The 23717-nt window shown below is 38.2% G+C and overlaps 1 protein-coding gene across 1 annotated transcript; it reads right to left on the bottom strand.

The window, feature by feature from the left end:
- LOC117238306 (G protein-coupled receptor kinase 1) lies at positions 1 to 22293 on the bottom strand. The gene is made up of 15 exons (XM_033503118.1): positions 22181 to 22293; positions 12653 to 12729; positions 7723 to 7796; positions 7519 to 7620; positions 4708 to 4782; positions 4192 to 4253; positions 4067 to 4118; positions 3757 to 3948; positions 2867 to 3174; positions 2610 to 2784; positions 2100 to 2477; positions 1952 to 2006; positions 1725 to 1873; positions 1063 to 1155; positions 1 to 945 (listed from the first exon to the last, which is right to left on the bottom strand). Exons 1-15 carry the CDS (start codon positions 22291 to 22293, stop codon positions 787 to 789), a joined length of 2064 nt encoding a protein of 687 aa, XP_033359009.1. The 3' UTR covers positions 1 to 786.
- Between the last annotated feature and the right edge of the window lie 1424 nt (positions 22294 to 23717).

The following is a 23717-nucleotide window of genomic DNA, read 5'->3' as shown; positions in this document are numbered from 1 at the left end:
TTTTTTTTTTTGTTCGTTATTACAGGTGTCCTCGATAGACTACCGACAATGTACACAAACTGTATCGAGTTCTTCCTCCGTCTGTCTCTTGTTTCCTTCAACGCAATAAATAAACGAATTCGCGCGCGTGCGTTACCGTTTACGTAACGACAATATAAAATCGTCCTGCATTAGTAAATAAATTAAGTAAACGAGCGGTATAGAAGTATAATCGGGATTCAGGGTGTATTTCGTATTTGATATAACAATAATACACTACCGGTTGCATTTTCGTGTTCTTTATGTGTACATGTGTACGTGTATGCGTGCATGTATGTCTCTCGTGTGGATTCTTTGCGTGAGCGCGCGCGCTCGCGTGGGTGTCGATGGGCATTGTTCAGTCGCTAGTTCCTATGCCACATTGCACATACAGCTAACGTACAAATATAACGACGCGACGATTCGTACGACACTACTTCCTATAGTCTCTATACAGCGCGACGCTACCCGCCGTTCAAGGGAAGTTTTTTCTTTGGGGCTGTTTCGAGTCTTAGAGATAGTACTGGTTTCGAGTTCCGGGTTCCGGGTTCCGGGTTCCGAGTCCCGGCTATCGGGTTCCGGCTTTCGGGTTCCGAGTTGCCGGCTACATTGGAAGAATCGCCTCCCAATTACCCGGTCGATTCACTCGTTGAACATTCTTCTAGGTGTCTCGTCTCTCTGCGTTGATTATCAGTATAAAAAAAGTTGCTGCTGCTGGGGGGCAGTGGGACTGGAGTATGACGACGGCGTGTACGTTTTAGCAATGGGCTAGTTGCCGTTCGTCGAGCGCTGCATTGCCGGAATCACCGCGTCTCGTTCAGTCCCGTAAATCTTACCAGCTTTCTTTGCCATGCTACCCAGCATCTCCATCGAGCATTTGTGCGCGGATCTCAGTGACAATGCCCATTCTTTCAAACTGATTTCATCCTGAAAATGAAATTTCTTAGTTACAGCGATACAACTATCGTTTTTATACATCGTCGGCTAATATAACGGTACTCTAGTAATAATCATCTTTTAGATACGCCATAAAGATATACTTACGGGATTCGTAAGTACTATTTTTGCGTCTCTCATACGGACGACGATACATTGTTCTCCTTTCACGTGCTGAAGATCCGCACTAACTTCCTCGACCTAACAGTTTATTCAAGATCGTATTAACAGATTGCAGCTTTTACAAATACTATCTAATAAAAAGAAAAAAGAAAAAAGAAGAAGTGGGATAGTTACTATTCTCAATTTTCTAAGATTTAAATCGTCGGTGATATCATATGACGATGATATGCCTGTTAGTGCACTACGCGAAAGTAAACGCTATCTATAATGCATGTATATTTCAGATTTTATTAGCAAAATATTAAGACATTTAAAAGTCATAGGGATATTAATGAGTAAATTGCAAAAGTGTAGCTGAATAAAGAGAAGGATATTAGAGAGGATCGTAACAAGATTATATTTACATTTCAAATCCTTTTGCCTCTGATGAAAAAACTAACTTTCCAATACTACGGTATTTATATAAATAACGTTTTTAAAGGCTATATTTTCGAATCATACGATAATTTCAGTCAACGAATCTAGTTTACGTGCAATCGTACTCCTAGCCTCGCCTCGCTTATTTCAATCTTATGTCACTCGTTTGATCGCGAGATTTAATTAGCATGTTCATCAAGCATCGCTATTAAATTTATTCATCCGTTTACCTGATCAAGAAAAACCAGTTCAGGCTTCGTCGTCGACTCAGGGTACAATTCTAATCTATTAGGATAAAGTTTTGCATAACGTGTTTGCCACGCACTCGCGAAAGGGCCGCCTAATTTCTTAATATAACCATGTAAAATGCAATCAGATCCTGTAACAAATACCTTTCGATATGACGATTATCCTTATTTGAAACATTATCGAACGAATAAACTACCAATGATTGTACCTTTCTCATCCGTGTCGAACCGTTGCTTCTGCTTAGCTTTCTTCTTATTTTCCAACTACGAGAAACGAAAAGATGGTTTAGAAAAAGAAAGGCGAGGGGAAAAACTGAAGGATAAAAGGAAATTGCCGAACGAGCGAACGATTCGTACCTTGTCTGCTTCGTTATTGATTGTCTCGAATACAGTCTCGGCTACTTCAGCCTGCCATCTCTCTGAGATGGTTAGAGGGAAATTTTTGTACAGCTCTTGATCCGCGTCCGTAAGTTTGATACCCTTGGTGTCCTCCTCGTCAAAGGAGCCGATATCAAAGGCGTCTGCGGCGTTTACCTCGCCGCGCGGTGGTATAAGTGGCGGCGTGTATTTCTGGAGATAAACTTGTTGCCAATCGATACCACTGAAAAACGCGTGTTCTTTTAACTCGTCCGCACCTTCGCCAAGGCAGCCGAGTCTGTTATTTACGTCTCGTTGTAGCAGACCTTCCAGCAACGAGCGCAAATCTCGCGAGAACGTTTCCGGCAGCTCGACGTTCTAAAATAATTTTTATCAGTTCTTTAACCTTTTCGTTAGAACGACGGAATATGAGCCGCGATGTAGCGATCAGAAATCGATCAGCGATCAAAGTATGGATAGTCAGGTAAATGTAGGACGAAAGTAACAAACCTTAGTTAGCGTCATTTGATCTATCTCGTGTTTGTCTTTCATTTTATGTTGCCTGAATGGACTGTGTCCCTTTAACAATTTATGCAACACACAGCCAAGCGAAAACCAATCGGCACTGGAATCGTAGGTTACCCCCTTCGAGAGGACTTCCGGCGCCATATATCCGTGTGTTCCTCTGCAAACGGAATATTTTTCATTATACGTGACGAGAATATTAGTCGTCTGAGATTGTAACGCAAATGTGCACAGTTACTTACACACTGGCGTGCGGTTTCTTTTTGGAAAAATCGCAAGCTAGCCCCAGATCCGATATTCTGACGTGACCGTGTTCGTCCAAGAGAATGTTCGCCGGCTTCAAGTCCCTGTAAACGATGTACCTACGATGCATGTGCTCTAATCCCAATATCACTTCCGCCGCGTAGAACTTCATCTCCCGTTCGTTAAACACCCCATGTTGGCTAAGGTGATAATGAAGATCGCCGCCGTTCATCAAATCCAGGATGAAACAGAGCTTGTCCGGCGTTTGGAAGGCGTATGTCATGCACACTATAAATGGACAATCCACCTGAAAAGTAATCGTTATCGTTTAGAGTATCTAGACTGTAGGCGAGTAATTTATTTTATACGTCGTTTTCAGAAACGATTTAAAGATTTATGGATAAAATATGAGATATTGCTTTCAACGATAATTGACGATTTTCTCTATCCGAGTATTTCTTGCTTTTTCTTTTCTCTTTTTTTTCTTCTCTTTTTTGTCTTCTAAAAATTGCGCTTTTCTCTTTCGCGAATTATATTCATACTGTTCGTATGTAGCTGATTTGTTAAAGCGCATGGTTCGTTTGTATATTGTCTCTATGTATCATCGATTTAAGAAAAAAAAAAGCGATAGAAGGAAAGTCTTTCAGTATCGATCTCTGAAATTAGAACTATCGTTAATTTTACGACTCGTTTCACGCCTATGGCGGATGCGATAAACGACGAGAGTTTGACACCTCTAGCGTGCTCTTGCGAATCTCCATTACGTGTCCTTTTTAACACGCTGGATGATTAAAAACTTGACAAGATGGAGCGAAGGGTTACTATACTACATCCTACGGTTTACAGTCTACCATATTTTTAGGATATTACATCCTTGAGTAAAGCTTACTCCGGTACTGACTGCCGAAAGCATTATCCTTTCGTTGAGCGCTAAAGTTTCGCCTTGCTTCATTTTTATTCGCTTCTTGTCGAGGCACTTCATCGCGTACATTTTCCCTGTGTCCGCTTTCCGGCACCCGTAAACCTCCCCGAAACCGCCTCTTCCTATTATTCGATGCACACTGAAGTCGTTCATTGTTAACTGAAACAATAGTTTGTTCAATGGTATCAATATAAATTATCATTCTACGATTAACCGCTATTTATTGCAATTTTAATTCCGTTGTAATTACAGTACGATCACGAGCTTTCTCGCTTACCTGCATGTTCAGTTCTAGATTTTTCCACTGACAGAAACGAGTATACTTCTCGCTGAAAATATGAAACAGAACTTCTTAAAAATTTTCCAACGACTTGTTTCTCTTTTGCCAGCTGGCCGACATACCTCTCTAGAAACTGTTTGAACGGCTCTCCCCTTAAGTGATTAAAAATCTCTTCTATGTACGGCTGGAAGGATTCAATTTCTAATTTGAATAAGATTTCGATAATACACATTATTAAATGCGTTGGCGGCTCACACGCGAAATGTCCGTTTTTTCGGTCAAAATAAACACGCTGTTGCCGCCTATCGTAAGAATAAGATTACTCCTCTCTTTTTATAAAGAGATACGCACAGTATCCCTGATGCTGTTAGCGAAAAATACGTTATGTGTGTATAACATAAATAAACTAACATCTGTGAGAAATAATTACAGGAAAATCGAGTGGCAAACGTACTACCCCACTACACTAGTGTTCTAAGATTAATTCTATTTTTATTTAGTTATCATTATCAAATCGTGCTGCATTGTTACACCATCGTATTGGTAGCAAATAATTATTTTCTCGTGAAATAGGAACCTCTAATTACAATCTCACATATTTACAATCGCAAGGCAATAAAACGTTAAAAGGAACCAACCTCGAATAAATTAACAGGAACCTCGTTTTTCATAAGGTATTTGTGAACGTGGGACACCGCTTCCGCGGAGTATTCCTGAAACCAAAATTACCGTACTATTAAAATGATAAACTGATTTTCTCTTTTATCTATAGTGCCCTTAAAAAGGATAGCCTGCTTACAGGCGAACTACTACGAACGTAGAAATATTTTTGTCGATTCTTTCGTAAGCGTTTTATTATATCGCGCCTTTGCTTTTACGTACACAAGGAGACTACTATCCATTTCATCAGGAATACTTCGTACAACGAAACATTTGGGAAAAGATACGTCTGGTCTGGAAATATATACGAGTTTGAAGTAGAATTTTGCTTTCGTTCGATGCTAACAAGTAAAATTAAGAAAACGAAGCTACTTAAATCGATGTTTCTATGTCGGCAATAACAATTTTCCGCCGCATTAATTACTGACAGACGAGGGATTCTGAGAAGTCGGTATACGTACTAGACATACCACCTCGCATGCTATATTACAGCCTATGTATAGATATCAAACATCTTACACGACCAATTCGATAGTCATATATAGAGGAAATTCTTGGAAGTATGTCAATAACGATAACTTTTGTAATATATTCGCAGGTTTTTCACGTGGTTTATTCATCGATACGTCGAATAATTTCCTCCAAATGTTCTAACTCGAAGACATTTCAAGATTTACATGGAAATTTTCATTCGTAAAATGCGATATCCTCTTACATAGACTTCTAATTGTTACAATATGAAATTTAGTAAAATAAGTTATAACGCGTAGATTTTTACAAGATTTCTTCAAATCCGTCTATATACTTTCAAGACAGTACCACGATTTCCTTTACTCAATATGCAACACGATGGTAAATTCTAAACGACGTTTCGAACATTGCGCGCTGAAACCTCTTTCATTCTATTAGTTGTTCTCGTAGAAACATATCCGGTCATAACTTATAAGTTATAATTTATAAACGCGGATCGTATAACTAAAGTTTCTATAATGTAGGTCTATCACGCCTTATTAAAACGTGGACAATAGGAATGGAACTCGTATCTAAGCGGATTCAATCGGTGCGAATTCGGTTTCAATAAATGCAGTTGTATCGCGTATTTTATTCGTCCCAATGACACGTAACGATACTTCGGACGATGGAAAAACTAGCGTTTTGCATTTTACGTGATCGCTGCGCTTTTAACAACGAACGACTAAACGCTACGCTTGAAAATAACTGTGTAGAAGCGATCGAAGACGATTATTTCGTTCGCTTTAGCATGGGCAGAAACTTGTGCCAGCGAAGAAGATTCCGTAACGTGTCGAAGGGGAAAATTGTGAGCACATAGCGATCAAAGTCGAGGCTAAAATTAGGGGCAAACTAACCGGGGGAAAAGTCGCGTGAAAAAGCCACGGAAATAGTTGCTCTTGCGAAGACATCGAGGGCCAGAGATTAGGAGCCCTCGTCCGCCGCGAAGAGACCTATTTCGGATCCTTCCGGATTCAAACATTCATGCAGAGCCTGAAGAATCAGAGGAGCGGTTCAATCTTTTACGCGGCTCTCTTTTTCATCGTTTAGAGAAAGCGATTTTCGGCCGCTTTCTCGCCAGTTCACGGATAAAAAGCCTATATTTCTCGTGTTTACCTTTCTCTTCTTTTTTTCTTTTTCAATCAACATCTTAAACGCACGCGTTCGAGGTAATCGCGGGCGTTTCAAGGAGATATACCGCTTAGGAAAGCGAAAGAAAATCGATCTTTAAGCTTGCGGATAAGTTAAGGAACGTTTAAGATTTTTAAATCGGCTTTCAAAAGTACTTTGCAGAATTGCGAAAACAAAAACTGGATTACGTCGTTCGTCAATGTACCAAGACCGTATTTACGAGTTTTCTGGGTTACGTTTTTAAGAATCGAAGCGAACGCCGTCAAAGCAGTTCCTTTGGGAACCGATGCACGGGTGGAAACGTTTTCCCGACTCCTCCAAGCAACGCTGAAAATGTTCATTCAGAGATGAAATCAATTTCGATATGAATACCTACGAACCCAAATCTTTTAATTTGCCCCATTTTTCTTTAAGCCATTTTTCATAGCGTAATCTCCATAGACACAGAAGATGAAAACGAATAAATAGAAGAGAGAGAGAGAGAGAGAGAGAGAGAGAGATAGGCTCTAACGCAAATTGTAGCTTTATTCGAAGACTCGCGATTTCAATATACATCAACGTCTGTTCGATTTAAAAGTTTCGAGCTTTCAATCTTCGGATCTCGGGTGCTGGAACTTGCAGCTCGCCGACATAAAAGAATATAATCATCGGGATGGTGGATAAACGTGCAACGTGGTAAACTTTCGGACACAATAGCGAACACAATGGAGTCGGAGGAGGAAGCTTTCACAATATCGGCAAATTTTTTCGCCCGGCACTGTCCTTACGTCCTTGCGCGAGCAACGACAACTTTTATCAGGCAAAATGGAGACGATGTGTAGGACGAAATTGGAAAAGTTTGTCTAGATCCAGAGTCGAGATGATCGTACTTGCGAGATAAAAGAAATTAACAGATATACGACTGCGTAAATATGTGAAACCGTAGCAGCTAGGTGTGAATCTAATCTATTTTCAGGAAATTTCAAAGAAAGACCTATCCTCGTGGATCGGGGTTCGAACTGGAAATAAAATTATTCTCGGATATTAACGTACGATCTCGAGTAGGCTACAAGCGCGTTACATTCGTGGACGATTTCGTTTACGCCGTTGCTATATCGTCACTCCTGGCTAACGTAAAAGCTACATTCGATGAACGAGATGTTACTCACATGGGAGTGTGCCAGCAGCTCCTTCATGATGAAATTATCGTAGATCTCTTTGGCAAGTATCCTCCTTTCTTCCGGGCATTCCAGCTTCTCGTACACCTTGATCTACAATGCATAAATGAGAAATTCCTTATGGAGTCGGAGATGACGATGCGTGCCACCACGCTACTGCAACTTAAATAGTTTTGTGTGCGAGCTAAAACGAACCTCTTCGTAAAAGCTAAGTTGCGGAATCGGCTCCTCCGCCACATTCTCGCAGTAGTCTTTGAATAAGAGGTAACCTGCAATCACAAGGTAACGGGGGAAAAAACAATGCATGCTTCGTTCGATCGATTCTTCGCGTCTTTCCAAAAAATTCGTTTTCCATCGGTCCAATTAATTTTACCTGTCGGCTGTATCTACGAAAGTACGTTCTACGCGTTAATTTTCTTTACGTTCAAGCAAGATTTCTACAAAAGCGCGAACAACGTTGAAAAATCGCAAAATAAAATTACCTATCACGCAAATTAATTAGCAGTGATAATATCGACGATCGGTCGGCCGATTGATTTCTTAGCTTATCGAGCTGTACTACTCTTTGCCAAGTACGAAGCAGTTGTTCGAGGCGTCGAGTTCGATAAAAAGATTAATTTCATCAACGGTACAGCTCAGCGACAACGACCAAGCTAAACTAAGCTAGAACTATGCAAAATACGTAATTTAAGTCAAATCTAAACTACCTTTAGCATCTACGTTTGTTTGTCAAGTATAATTATACGTCGGTCATATGTCAATTATAGTCAAGTATAGATAACGATTGGAAATTATTCGAAACGAATGATCTCAGGGATCGATTGCGCGATAGAGCGGATTTCGTGTATACAGAGACTTGACGTTAAGCAACGGATGTATTTCGTTAAGGGCTCGAAACGGCATTGTCCTGAACAATGCTTAATCGGTATGTATGTAATCATCGCCCTATTTTAGTATAATTCCCGCAGAGATATTTAACATTAACGAACGAGAACACGAAAATCACGTTATTTTCTCAGTCGCTCTCTTTCAATTTTATTCTATTCTCATTTACAGGCACTCGTTCTATAAATCGACAAGAAAGGATTCTGCAAATTCACGTTTCAATTTGTTCGATATACCGTGCACGTATTTATACGCAATGCTTTAGATTAGGTCATTCGGCAAGACTCTCAGCAAGATAAATAATATACTACACGTAATGCTTATACATAGGTTTAACTCAAACGTATTACGCAGCGTTTTATCGCTACTTGTTTATAATAGTGAAATTTTTACTACGATGTAGCTGTTCTCGAAAGTGATTCGATGAAGTTTTGTACACGTGCACGTCATCTTGGCATTTTTCAATGAAAGAATCGTATTTTTTAGAAACTCTATAAAAATTAAAAAAAAAAAACGGCCAAAAAAGAAAAACAAAACAGAATATCCGATCGATAATTTAACGAATTTTTTCCCTCAGTCCCCGATTACATCATGCATCGATTTGGCATGTTGCGGTGAATGCAAAAGAAGCTACACGCTCTCTACTTCGCCTTAGCTGCTTTAACTAAAACGTATACATATACATATGTAAATAATTAATTGTTTTTTATTGGCGCATTATTAGCTTTTAAGGATAATCGTTTACATCACTTGGTAGACTTATGACATGCACTTAACTTTGTTTTATTTTTGATACTGGAAAACACGTAGGGATTAGTTTTACGAATTAACTTGCCACTTGTGTGATTATTTGGGAATTATTTCACACACATACACACACACGCACACACACACTTCCTGTCGCGTGCATTGTGTACTTATCTGATTTTCTCGCGGCAAACACAGATTACGGAGAGAGATCATTATCGTTTGCAACATGTAAAAAGTACAGAATTTGTTTAAAAATAATTGGAAATTGGAATTACTTGTTAAAATTGTTGATTTTAGAAATCATTCGTCGGACAAAATTTTAATTGGCTCTCGGTAATTTATACGCGATCATTAACATTAAAACGGATACATAATCGTAAAGACAAAAATAATACTTTAATTAGTCGTGCCTGTAAAATTAGAGTGGTTACGTTAACGCACGTATAAACTATTCGCTTGTTATTCGGTTATTTGCTATCCGTTGGTTATCTAGCTATCTTGTTAGCGACTATATCCTTTAACATATTATTGACCAGCTACCTTACGTAGCGATAAAATAAAAACTAACGCTTTGAAGCACGCCACCGGCTAGTTCCATGTTCGAATAAAACAAATTGGATAAATTTCGATATCTTAATTGAGTCGGAACATGTAATACGAGTAATTTGAGACAGATTATATCCGACACAAGGAACAATATCATAATGTAACGACAATTTACGCAATTTCATATTTTAATAGTTGCCCAAATCGATCCACGAGAGCAAACACGAGTACAGTCGTGACTGGCCAATAAAGCGTTATTTTATTAATTCACCTCCTCGATATATTTCCTCGTAATATTTGAAATATCGATTTACCTCGTAGCGGTATGTCTAAAAATTTACATTTCAAAGACATCGATATCAGACACTATTCGCGTGAGAAACTTTGTTTTCTAATTAGGACAGAAAACTGTGAAGAGGTCTAACACAGTCGTCCACAGGCACTTTAAGAAGAAAAACAAAATGTAATTAAGAAGCAAGACGTCATTCGATCTACATATGTATGCAGTTCTTTTTTTCTTTTCGACGCTTTCGCGACTTCAACATGCATCCAACCTTTAAACGTAATACGTTTGGAACCTTGCAAACCTTCGTACGTGACACGAGTGAAGAAATTACATCGAACGGTTATTTTTCATCGTTTTGGTATTAAGTAAAGTTAATTCGCGTAAAGAAGCAATTACGTATAAGCTGACAAAGTTCAAACTGTTTTATCCATCCACAGTTTTGATATTTCGTACAATTTAGCTAATAATCTGTGATATTCGTACGTAAGAAATGGGCTACTAAAACTAAATTTTCGGATCGAGACATTCTATATCTTTCTTATTAAGCAGCGCAACTTTATCATAAAAAATAATAACTTGTCTTAGAAACTATTCCACTCTCAAAGTAGCATTTTCGTAGGCAAATCGACGATTGCTCCGAAGATTGCCAATTGCCAAAATGTGTCACTTTCGTGTGACAGAAATCCAACGATGCGTAGATACAAAATAAATAAAAGTAGCACGATGGTTCGACCAACGTGATCTTTGCGATCGTTTTAGCAAATTTTTTCATTAAAACTCGCTCGAGCAACCTTTTTATTTCGAATTAAACCGAAAGCTTAACCGTAGGCTTAACGAGATCCTTAACTTTGCTGACGCAAAAAACTATTTTTATTCGTGTGTATTTAACATTATAGGAAAAAGAAAAAGTGTAAATAGAAATACGTAGACTTTTTCTTAAAATATGTATATTGATACAAATTACATTTTTTTTTCTTTTATTAAATGTTATATTTAGGTGAATCTTATTTTAAACCACTGCCAGATCGATAACGTTGCAGCCTTTTGCAATGAAAATCGAAGCGTTTTAAATTGCAACGAAAGGAGGAATCCCAATAAAGACGCTAGACTCCACATTATACAAAACTACCGTTCCCTGATTTTGCCTCATTTACATGCAATGTATCGCTTCTGCTTTAGATGTCTTTTAAGAATTTCAACGAAGGATTATTTATTTAGTCGTCCACTTCGTAAATACGTATTTACGAGCTAACATATATATATTTAAATTCGCCGAATAATCCTTTCGTGTAATACTTTTTTTTTTAATACGATTGTAGTTTAAACAACATGGGGAGGTTTAAAAAAATAAAGGTCTAAAAATTTTAATGGCTTGTAATAGTCATTAACGGACGAAGAACTGCTTAATCAGTGACACAATATAAAATCAGCTCCTTCCAACGATACGTTGTACGTTAAAAACGAACTATAATTTGCCAAGGAAGTGATTTTTCGAAAGCAACGGTTCTTGTAAAGTAAGAATTCTTATCGTCTCTACGTTTCAACGGGAACTTAATCGATAGCTCGATCACTGGAACTTACTATCTGAATAAATGGAAAGAAATACGTTTTGTCGGTCAATCAGCGTACAGTTCAATGAGCGTTGTAAAATTGATTTTCAATTCTCTTTGCGGGATGACTATCGTTGCGAGGCTATAATTACGCGTTAAAAGCGGAGATATTTGCAGACCAACTATACTTAGAGGAACGAGAAATGATCTGTACGATGAAAAGAAAAAAAAAAAAAAAAAAAGAAAAAACGAAAAATTCACCGCAAATATTGATTTTCCTCTCTTTTCCCGCCGTTTTGAACGCAAATCCAGTACTCGTCTCGTGTCGTCTCGTGTTGTAAATCGAATATTCCTATTCCTTCCACTGTGAAACCTCGCGTAACTGACATTCTGATCGCACGAACTGGCGATTAATTACGTACAACGTACTTGTATCGGAAAAATTTTATTAAACCGACGAGTGGTAATCTCGAAGCTGCTCTAAATTTTTCAAGGAAATTTCGTAGCGATTCAAACGGATTGTAACGAAAGACGCGTCGTTTGCACGCAGAACGTAAAAATCTGATGGGAAATTTAACGCTCCTAACCTACAGCTCGAACGACTTTTCCTTCTAAGCACGGCGTAGTTAAAGGTTTAATTAGGGGAGTCTGACTGCTCTCTTATCTCGTCGTCTTGTTCTTATATAATCAATGAATCCTTGTTAACTCTGGATCTGATAATTCCAACAAAGGTGCTTTGGTAAAGGAAAGAAACGAAAAGAAAAAAAAAACGAAACGCGAGTCGACCTAGATTAAAGGATTTCGCAAAGTTTTTACCATCTATTCTGTCGTTAATTTGGATCTTCTGTACGAATACATTTTATTGTTTCTATCGGTAGTTACATGACATTCCATTAATTCCAAATACCATGACCGCTCTTGTGACTCGTTGGCTAGAGCCGTTTTGTTTCCTTTTCTTTCTCTCTTTTTCTTTTTCAATGGCTGCGTTAATACATTTTCTGCGTTAATTCGTCGACGATCGTTATTTCGACGTAAATTGACACTAAATGGAACCACACGATTACGTTAACACCACGATAACAACAAAGTATACTCGAAAGTTGCTCACCAAACATTTGATTGAATATCTTATCGAAGTTAACTTCCCTCTTCTTTTCCAGGTATTTGTGCATTACGCTTCTCACACTGCAACAGAAAAAAGTACGCGGTGTAACGATTAAATTCGGACAATTGTTATTTCCTAATTGTATATATTATAAATTGGACTAATCGTATAAATTATAAAAGAAGTATCTATACGGACGACGGTGAAATTCCCTTTGGTTAACATTTTTGATATGAAGTTATCTTGCGTTTATAACCACAGACCGCCTCTTATCCGGCTCCGTTTTAAGGTTGTCGATCGCTTAACGCGTTTCACTCTCTTTCTGGATAAAATCGTGTATTATTAAAACAAGATCGAAAAACGTGAATTGCCGGATACAAGAAATCGCAAACGGTCGAACAAAAGTTCGTTTCGTAACATCAGTCGTGTATTATGTAAAAGCTTTGTACAATTGCAACTGTAACGTATCTACGATTCAACGTAACACGCACGAATCGATGCAAGATTCGACTTCTCTTTCTATTTCTCGACCCTATTTCTCGATCGATCAATCGGTCTCTTTTCTTCTTTCCCCTCTCTTTGATTTCCAAAGATAAATGCTACTTTTTACCATACTAAATTTCTTTGCGACTTTAGCGTCAAGAGCGTGAAACTTCGTTATTAGCTTGTAACGGAACAAATGGGCATTTATTGGATATCTATAACGACTGGATACCATATATATCGTAGGTGTAATAGAGTTTCTCGTTCAGGCGTACTTAACATGTTTAGTCTACGTTTCTATTGGACTGAATGATCGATTACCACCGTGATGAAAGACGATACCTTTGCACTTTACCGAGTATGGATCGTTATTTGATAAAACCGTTTAATCATTACGATTGTTCGCTGTATCGATGTAACTTTCCCGATAAGCACTTGAAAGGGACAAGCGAGTATCTTGAAAAATGTATGTTCCTTTCGATAAATCGAACGAGAAGACAAATTACAAAAGGAGAAAGAAATCTTAAACGAATGGAAATTAATCGGATCGTTCCGACACTAATCGCCGTGAGCAGAAATCGTTTAGCTGTTCCACTGGTATATGTTCACGCGCGGCCAACAATCAAAACAATTCTCTCGGCTAGTCCAAACGTTGCCAAACGAAAACGAAAACCAGTATCGGTTCTACTCGCTGGAACCGCTTCTGACGTTCGCTAAATATTTAAATTTTCCCCTAAATAAGTGCGATTTCGTAAGCACGTGCCGACCCGAAGGTTCCGAATAAAAAAGAAACGCCATAAATTTAGATCGGGACTTGTAAATACTCTGAAACCTGCCGCTCTACTTCTCTGTAGCGATACTTGCCTCCATATTCTACGATTTAGTCTACCTTAATGCGCGAGCTGTATTCAGCCTGCTCGCCGAGTTTACGCCGAATAATTTTTCCAACTCTTCGTTCCCTGTAAAATATACAGGATTTAATCCTGCTGCATTTTTTTCCTTTTTTTTTTCTTTTCTTCTTCTTTTTGGAGGGGGGGTCTTTAGGAGGGGGGGTCATTCTCGATCAATACAGTTATACCATTCTATCGTTCGAGTTAAATAGATAGAAACACATCGATCGCATTTATCGCACATACACGTCAAATGCTTTTGTTCGATCCGTTTGATCGAACGTTCAACAACGTGCTAGTTCTGCGCATCTGCCTCGCGCAGATACACAGATCCACATGCACGCATACGTACGTCATATATAGATAGACGACGATAGGGGAAGGGGTAGTGGTTGATTGGAGGGGAGCGTTGTCTTGCTTTGTCGTATCGTTGCGAACCGGTCCGAGGTTTAACAGAACCAGGTGGAATGTACGATTTATCAGAGATCCGAGCCATTCTTATTCGCCCGATTCTTTAATGGTACCAATCTCCATTTCTTAGAACCGCGAGCTCCCAATTTTCCAGCAACTACGCGCGCGTTCCTCGTTCGTCGTGTGAAGCTCCAATCGTCGAATGACTCCGACATTCGTCGGTTCGATGTAGCAAGGTTCTAACTGTAAGTGAATTACGCGTAATAGCAATGGCTCAAATTTTCGAACGACCGACTGTAAAGTTTAAGAACTTGTCGCGATGCTACTATACTTGGTCGCTATATCGTTATATACCGTTGCGCAGCTATACCAAGTAATTATATTTATCGTTTCAAATTGTGATTTTTTACTTTTATTTCGAATAGAATTTATCTGTTTTTACGAATGTCCGTTATCCTCGAGATACTTCCGAACTACGACTACGTTTGTCATCGGTTGAGAAAGTTAGGAAAGAAATATCGTTTAGCTTTAGTTAGCGAAATAATCCTATTCAACTTCTACCGCGAGAAATACGGCTGACTTCTCCGAGTACAAACAACGTGCGTAAAAATTCGAACCGCTTTATGAAAGCATGGCAAATTATTACCGCGTTCGAATTTCGAGGAATTTGTTTCTCTCGCTTTATGAACTACGATACGACTCGATTTCCAGTTTTACTTTGACACAGTCGACCAGACCGAATATATTTAATTGTAACCTATACAATGCTGTATTTTTAAACGAAACTCTCATCGTTTGAAAATTTTCAGTACGAAGGGTATGGCATAGTTTCTTCCTCTCTTCGTTCCATTGTTCGCAATTTCTAATACACACGGCGATAGTAAGCGTGGATAAATATCGACGGTTTTCGATGTTTCGTTCCTTGGTATTTTTATATTTGTACGACTTTCCGTAGTTTATCTTATACGATAAAAATGAAAATAACTTTAGCGTACTCTGCGCGTTAGTCTTCAAGACACACTTCGATAACGCGTCTTTACCTTTGTTCGCGACAATTCTACGAGTAGAATTACTTTACGAAATGTAAAGAGTAAAAAAACACATTCCATAAAGATATATCTTTAAAGAGCGAATAGATCTTCGATATTTGAACGTACCTGCTTCGGATACGAATCTCAAACGCGTCATCTTAAACGTTAAACAGGACGGCAACGTTTAAAAATTCATAGCGAGTCAACCAGTGCCTAAGGTTTTGCGAATATCGTACCTTTTTCTATTGAAACAAGATTAGAAAAAAGAAGAAAAAAAAAGAAAAGAATAGAAAAAGAAAGAAAAATGTAAACGCGTGAAAAATTCACAAACAGTGACTCGCTTCGTGCGATATAAATACGTGTAAAATAGATGTAAAAGCTGTTAAAGGATTCTTGGTACGTCTGATAGGTCGATTTGCCTTATCCAGGCTCGTTCAGGCTCGTTCAGGCTCGTTCAGGCTCGTTCAGGCTCGTTCAGGCTCGCGAGATCTTGGTATAGACGCTGGCAAACTGCCAGCAAAGAGGAAGCCTGCTATCGAATCGACTTATATTCACGGCGTACCTTCGTAACGTCCGTGTTTTACGGATCGAAAATAACATCGGCAGTGTAAACATTGGCACATTATAATCGATGTGCAGTATCGATCAAGGTTCGTACAGGAAGCCGTTACACTCCCTTTGACATTCGCGGAACGGTAATACGATTAGCGCGAGACAATCGAATTCAACGCGTGTTGTATTATCATCCTTCGATGGATCACGTGGACATTTACCTATCGTCGACGCGTTGCGTCCCTTTCGAAACAACGGATCTGATTTCTGAAGAATTCATTTTGTCGAAAGGTTTGGAAGACCGTGTATTCCCAAAGTAAGCCACCATGAAGGGGAAAGCAAAGTTATTCTAATCCATGCAATGTCTATTTTCTTTCAGCCTAAAAGTATACCCATACGATATATTGGAATTTCTTTATGATTCTATTTGAAAGTTAAATTTATTTTTTTACTTTTTGCAACTTGAAAATCTTGAACTTGGAATCCTTCCATAAAGTAAATAAATTATACGTTTATCTTATACAATGTAGTCAAGTGTATACACAGAGATGAAAATATACGTTCGATACATATAATCGGATTAGCGTGCTATCGATTTAACGAATTCGTGTCTAGGATAAAAAATATAAACATTACGTAAAATCACTGCTACGTTTACACGTTACTTACATAAAGTCAAATTGTTCTCGTAGATTACCCTTTACCCGAACGAATGTTTGTTCATTTGCAACGCATAAGAACTTGCACGCACTTAATCCGATAATCGATTTTGCCTCGCCAGCCGAAAAACGCAAGGTAACGTTTAAACGTTTAAACCCATGGAGAAAGAAACACTTTATACCAGCAATAAATTTATCCGTGCACGTAAACATTGCAGTCGCTTCTTCCGTTACAACCCTGCGGAAACACTTAAAATCGAAAAGGAAATAAAAAATTAACGACTCTCTCTCTCTCTCTCTCTCCTCTCTCGGGTTTTTAAATTCTCATAATCTATCAAGTAAAAATAAATGGAATAAGAAGGCGTACAAACAGGAGTTTTTAACGAGTGATTTGCAAGAATTTGTATTCTTTTACGATGGTCGATTGTTCTTTGGATTAAATGTTAGCACGAATTAGCAAAGCGAACCAACACCATAAAGAAGCCATCAACTGCGCCTTTCTAAGGTCCTTGGCCTTCCCGACATTCAAAGGCCTTCTTAATACTCACCTGGGAAAACCAAGCAACGAACAGAGGCAAAAAAATGGCATTCAATGAATCATAGTAGCGACGGGGATAACTTCTGAATATGTAAGTACACGAGTCTGAATTAATTCGACGTTAGGTTGAGCGACCAAGTTCCGCCGCTTTTGAGATTTTATTTACATCTGGTGGTTTGCGTAAATTCTCTTATCTTCTGTTATCGATTTCCAACGAAATGGTATTCTCTAAGTGTCAAAACCGCGATATTTCTTAGTTGCCTATTTTCTTAATTAATATTTTACTTTGAACAGATGCAGATCTCAAGAAAAAAAAAAAAGAAAAATTGAAAAAGCGATAAGGAAATATTAACCGAAAGATCAAATCAAGGACATTAAGGACAATTTATGTAAATTACTTTAAAAATATCAAAGTTACTCGTAAACGATATACCTATCGTTACCGTTCAAGGCAAAGAATTTAAAAATATCAGGGAACGTTATATTCGTCCATAATTTTAACGTTACTTCCATTTTAAAAACTATTTATTTCAATTATGATATGTTCATTGTAAGAGATATAATTTCTGAATATTTTTGAATTATTCAAATTGGACTGAAATACCGAAATACCGAAACATCGTAGCACGTATTTACGTTATTTGCAACAGTTTCCATTTCACTTTTAAATTAGTGGTGAAATATTTTATCGAATGTACGTCACATTCATCGAATACACAGAATTTGCAATAAAATCCAATTTTACGATAAAATTTGGTCTTTCTACCGTAGCTATAAATAAAAAAACAGCAGCTTTTAAGTGTTAGTCTCTCTCTCTTTCTCTGTATAGTTGAGTTTGGACGAATATTAAAGTAACGTTATGAATTTAATTATGACGCGTTTTCGATATTTCCTCGTAATCAGCTGATTTTATATCGTATTTTCTTAGAAACACATCGATCGTCACCACACGTGTTCCATGAACTTATAAAGAACTGTTACTCAATCTTCTATCGTTTAAAATTACATATTGACTTGCACATTTTATATCTTCCAACAAACACTTTACTCGGTCAATCGTATTTCTTACCTTTCTTCGTTCGATTTATGTAATTTGATTCTCTTCGCCGACATCGTGATTATGAAAAAGAACTTCAAGGACCGACTTCGTATCCTTCTTCGTATGCTTCTTTCGGATACAACTTACAGCTTTATCCGAGTTTCAAATATTGAAACAACTATAGCATTGTAATAACTAGACTGCTGTACGTTCATCGCCTCGTTACATTTGATATTGAAAGAAAAAAGGAATTGATACTTGTCTTCGAAACTTCGATCAACGTCCAAGTACTACGTAGACACACATTAAAACATTTAAAACATCGTATGAAAATTTTCCTTCGTGTGACAAACAGTGAATTATCGAGGAATTACCGAGGAATTATAGAGGAAAGATTTTTAAATATGTGCGTGCTTTTAAATTTCGAAAGTATAGTATAAACGAAGATAAAAAATGTCAGAGAAAAGTTACGTGCAGCACCTTTTTATATCGATGATTCGAGCAATTACTTATTAATTAATAATCAATTGGTAAAACGATGTAGTAAAAAATTGTATTCCCTGTATAGAACACTCGACGATACATGACGCAGTCACAGATAAAAATAGGAACATCAAAGTCGGAATACGTCTTTACTATTACACTGTAATATTGCCGAATCGTTGATATCCGACTGTTACTGAACGCAACCAAACCTTGAACATTGCAGATAATGCTAATAACACGAAATATCGAAGCTTAGTTGCTCGTTATTAGGTATTATCTAAAAGTCTGATCGACGATTAAGGCGAAAAAACGAGATTCTGAAAGCTAGAATACCCTTTGCCCAACCTCTCATAAACGGTTTTCATTCGGTTAGACAGACACGTTTTTGACTACATCCTTAACCAATTTTACATCGCGCCAATGACTCGGATGATAAAAGGCCTTGTCAACTTCTCCTTGTCACACGCAAGAAACTTCTTTCCTCTTTCAAATGCTTTATCCCGTGCTAAATCTTGCTTCGCAATAAATTACGCTATTACCGGACCGAGGGCTTGTACCGACAATTTCGGCGGACATACTACCTTCCACCAACAAAAACAAGAGAAGCGACGATATCTTTTCTTTGGAGCTTCTTCGGAGCGACGAGGCTCCCACCTGCAACTTTCTCCGATATAACTAGGCACTTCCACCTTTTTCCTTAGTTGGTAAAAGAGCTGTTTATGCTCGACGGTGGTCTCGGAAGGACAACGTTATGTCAATTGACAATTTTATTTCACGATATATTCGACGAAAAGAATACGATAATAATACGATACTATGCGTAATTCTTAATCAAAATCCTTAAATTTCCTTTCAAGACCTCCTCACAGGACCAGATCGTAATTTCAAGAATTAGGATAGGTCGAACAAAATTAATCTCCTCGTATATTTCGAAGAAATACGATGCTCCATTCGTGACGTTCGACGTGGAATTCCTGGTAATATACAGTTCGAACGGTATACGAGAAAGATTTTCTTATCTTTTGCCGAGACTAACCAAACAAGGCGCTAGGGTAAACCGCAACCCTCCAGAAACATCTCACGACTACCGAGCCAGACAATTTCTAGAATTGATCATCCTGTATCCAAGTATTTTCTTCCCTTGTCAAGGAAAATATCGTTCCTTCTAAGGAAATCAACCGGCAAAACGTCCATAAAATGGTTCTATGTATTTCTGTTGGTTGTAAATGTTCCGGGAAAAAATAACGAAAGATCGTAAACATAGATCGTAGGATCATATATGTGCATATACATAGGAATTCTAGTTACAATTATTAATCTCTAGCTACTCCAATTATCTTAGAAACCCAGTATCTGTGTAACGGTAGTATGTAATATGTTTGCCTACAATGGCAATAAATGATTAGGCAATGATAAAAAGTGCATGAACATATATACACATATACGCCTAAATTAAAGTTCATGGAAATTAACGATGTCATTGGTAGGTTATATCTAAATTTAGGAAATATCCAAGTGAATGAATTCTTATCGAAATTACGAATCAGAGAAAATATTGTCTAGCGTTTGGATTATTCGTTGCTCGCGTGAAATTTGCACCTTTCCGTTATTCGTTTTCGTCGTTGTCTTTATAGTTTCATCGCTGTGGACATATTTACGGACTAAATCGACTTTTATTCAAATTTTAAGAGTAAATATGATAATAGATCGCATGCGTAGCTTCTTAAACACTGTATCGTAATAAATAGTACGAAGCGATGCGATTTTAAATTAAAATAGAAAGACGAAGCTGCGTTAATCAATGAAATTCTTCGTCTTCCGATCGGAAAAACAATATTTCGATCATCCTTGGTTGTTACTTCCGTCACTTCCGATCGACACAGCCCACTGTTTGTAAACATATTTCTGGAATGGCGCGCCGCTGAAGCGAACGAAGCCAAAGAACCGAGGCATCGCGTCGCTACGTATGCGCGAAGAAACGAAGAGAAACCGAGACGTTGGGCTTGTACCAGACAAGGAAGTGCTCGAAGAAGAAGAAGGGAGGGACAGGAAACGTGGTGAGACGTAGCGATGGGTGTAACTCGATTATCATTTCTGAATGTGCATCAGCCTCTACACCGTTGACGATCATTTAGCTCCATCGCAATCGGATTTTCCATTTCAAACTATTTATCTAACGCACATGTATCGATATATCGCATGAAATATCCGAGCGATTATCAACAATGAACCGGAGTATCAACGACTTAACAAACGAACGATGTAAAGGTACATACCCGTGAAATCGTGGGGATGACGGACGTCAGTTAACGAGGCCTTTTTTTTTTTTTTTTGTTTATTTCATATACGCGATGCTAGAGGCTCGCTTCATCGGTTTCAAGAACCGATATGGAAGGAATAACGCTGACCGGTTAAGGAAACAAAATTTCGGTCAGTTAACGCGGCACTACGGTAGAACTCTGTTTATTCATAGGAATTTTATAACTGATTTAACCGTGTATTTTGGGTAAGTTGAATAATTTTTGTCTAGATACATACGCAGCCTTTCACGATAGCTTACGTACACCTGTCCAACTTTGCGTATCTGGCTTACCGAACAAAACAAAAACGTACTTTGTTACAAAATTATTTACGCTTAGATATCGATTATTCGAAAAGAAATTACAAAAACTGAAACCTTTGACTCGCCGAAATATTCGGATAAGATCACGTCAGAAAATTTTAAAGCCCTTGGTTCTTTAGACGATAAGAATATATAAGATAATTATTGTTATTCTACGAAAAATACTAATATAATATCAAGTTTATTATTTTTATAATTTCGCGAAGATACAACACGTGTGTATAGTTTTTGTAACACTATATTCTATATTTCTGTTCCTCTCTTAACAAAGGTGAATATGAATAAATCGTTACTATTCGAATCAACAGCAAAGCCTTCGAGACTCTGAATAAATCGTGTTACATTTATCAAAGGATTCGTACAGCTAACGTTCTTAATATAATCTCTTATATCTAAAAGGCGTGTAACGTTGTATATAGACTTTTACGACTGATCGTAGATAAAAGCTTGTTTTTCTTGTGTCGTATAGATTCGTTCGTCATAGCCATATCATTCACGTTTTATACATTAGTCGTCCGTGGTCGAACGTTAACAAACTATACGGGCGTGCTCGATTTCGATTTTCCACGTATCGTCTCTTATTATCTAAACTAAGAAGAATGGTAGGAGGTAGCTAGTGAATTTGTATCGCGGTAACCTCTACTATTATCTAAACTGTTCTATCTCCACGTTTGGATAAACGCGACTCTACCGTATATACACGTAGTACTTGAAGCACCGCTCACGAGTTGGTCGTTCCCATCGCTACGATCGAGACTACGAGACGGTGGTCGTATGGGCAAAACGCGACGGTAGATCGACAACTATCGCGAGATATACCTAGGATCGGGCAAGATGATCTTTTTGCTCGCACGAGCAGCCGGTGTGCTCTTGCTCTTCTCCATAGCCATCAAGTAGCTGACGTCGGCCAGCACCGCCTCGAGGTCCGCCATTTTCCTCGGTGGTCTCTAAATCTCTCGATGTTGGACACGGCTCACCCTGGAGCTGTTTTCTCGACGACACTCGGTTCACTGTCGCGTACGTGTTCTTCTCACTGTCGCGACGCCGGGAACGCTACCGACGCCGACATTCTGATCGAACGACCGACGTGCAACGAACTTGGCGAGACTGACAGCTCCGTCGGGTATCTACGCGCGATTTCTACCGAGGGAACCACTAATTCGACGAGCTCTCTCCGCTCGAGGTTAACGACACTCCCTTCGAACACAACACAATCACCCGCGCAACTTGTTTACCATTCACGCGGGCGAGACAGAGTCGATCTTCCAACTGCTCATTGTGAGTGCTTTTTAGTTGACGAAAACGATCGGGGAACGTGCAACCGAGACGCGGTTTTATACACGGTCATTCACGACAATGGGCATGGACAAAGTCGTAGGGAAGCTACTGCTTACCGACTGACAGCTAGAGAGCTACGAAGCCTCGAGCCCGCGCGCATTTGTGTGCTGATTGGTGGATCGCTCTGTGTTTCGTTCGTCTCTCTTTTTCACAAGCTTGCTAGCGACGCCTATCATAGGGATTACGAACTAATTTGATTTCACTAACAGTTCCCTTATCGTTGGATTATCATAGCTTTTCTTCAGCTTTTCTCTACTTTTATTCGAATATGTCCATTATTCTTTCGAAAGGATTATGGCAAGTTAATGTTATTATCTTAAACTCTGAATTTTTATAGATATTCGTACTTTTATGATTATAATTAAATTAAAGAAGCGCGACTTAGAGATTCGTTTAACTCATTAAATATACATACATACTTTATTTATTTATTTATTTACGTACAGAATATACATATCATATTCTGTACATGAATATAATAGTAGTTATAGTATTATTTATATTATTTTTATCCGTTGGATGGCGACTTTTTGAAAACTACTTTTAACACCAATGCAAAACTGTTACTCATATTCGTTATATTCGATTTAAACTCAACTAAACGTCAACGATAGTTTGACCTATTCGATCGGACAAATATTTGCAAATAATCAAACGTGGCAAATATTTGTATTTCGAGCTGGTAAATTTATATGCGTGTATCATGAACGAGCGAGTGCCAAATTCAATGTTCAGTCAGAGGAAAACGTAACGAAGATTATATCGTTACGAATGCGTATTAAAATTTGAAATTTATTTTCGATGACACGAAACGTTACGTGACGTTACCATCGTAACTAATCATAGGAAAAATCACCAGAAACGTTAGTCCTCTGACGAGAGTCGATTAGTCAATGAAATTACATACGTACCAGTGACTAATTAGTAATTGTAAGTCGGTGATATATACCAACGGACGTACTAGGAAACTTTTTTATCCGATATCGATAAGAAAGGTGACTACTATCTATCGTTTTCG

The sequence above is a fragment of the Bombus vosnesenskii genome, unplaced genomic scaffold (assembly GCF_011952255.1).
Source record: "Bombus vosnesenskii isolate JDL3184/JDL3185 unplaced genomic scaffold, Bvos_JDL3184-5_v1.1 scf7180000013448, whole genome shotgun sequence".
NCBI lineage: Eukaryota > Metazoa > Arthropoda > Insecta > Hymenoptera > Apidae > Bombus > Bombus vosnesenskii.
This window is presented reverse-complemented; position numbering and strand designations above follow the sequence as displayed.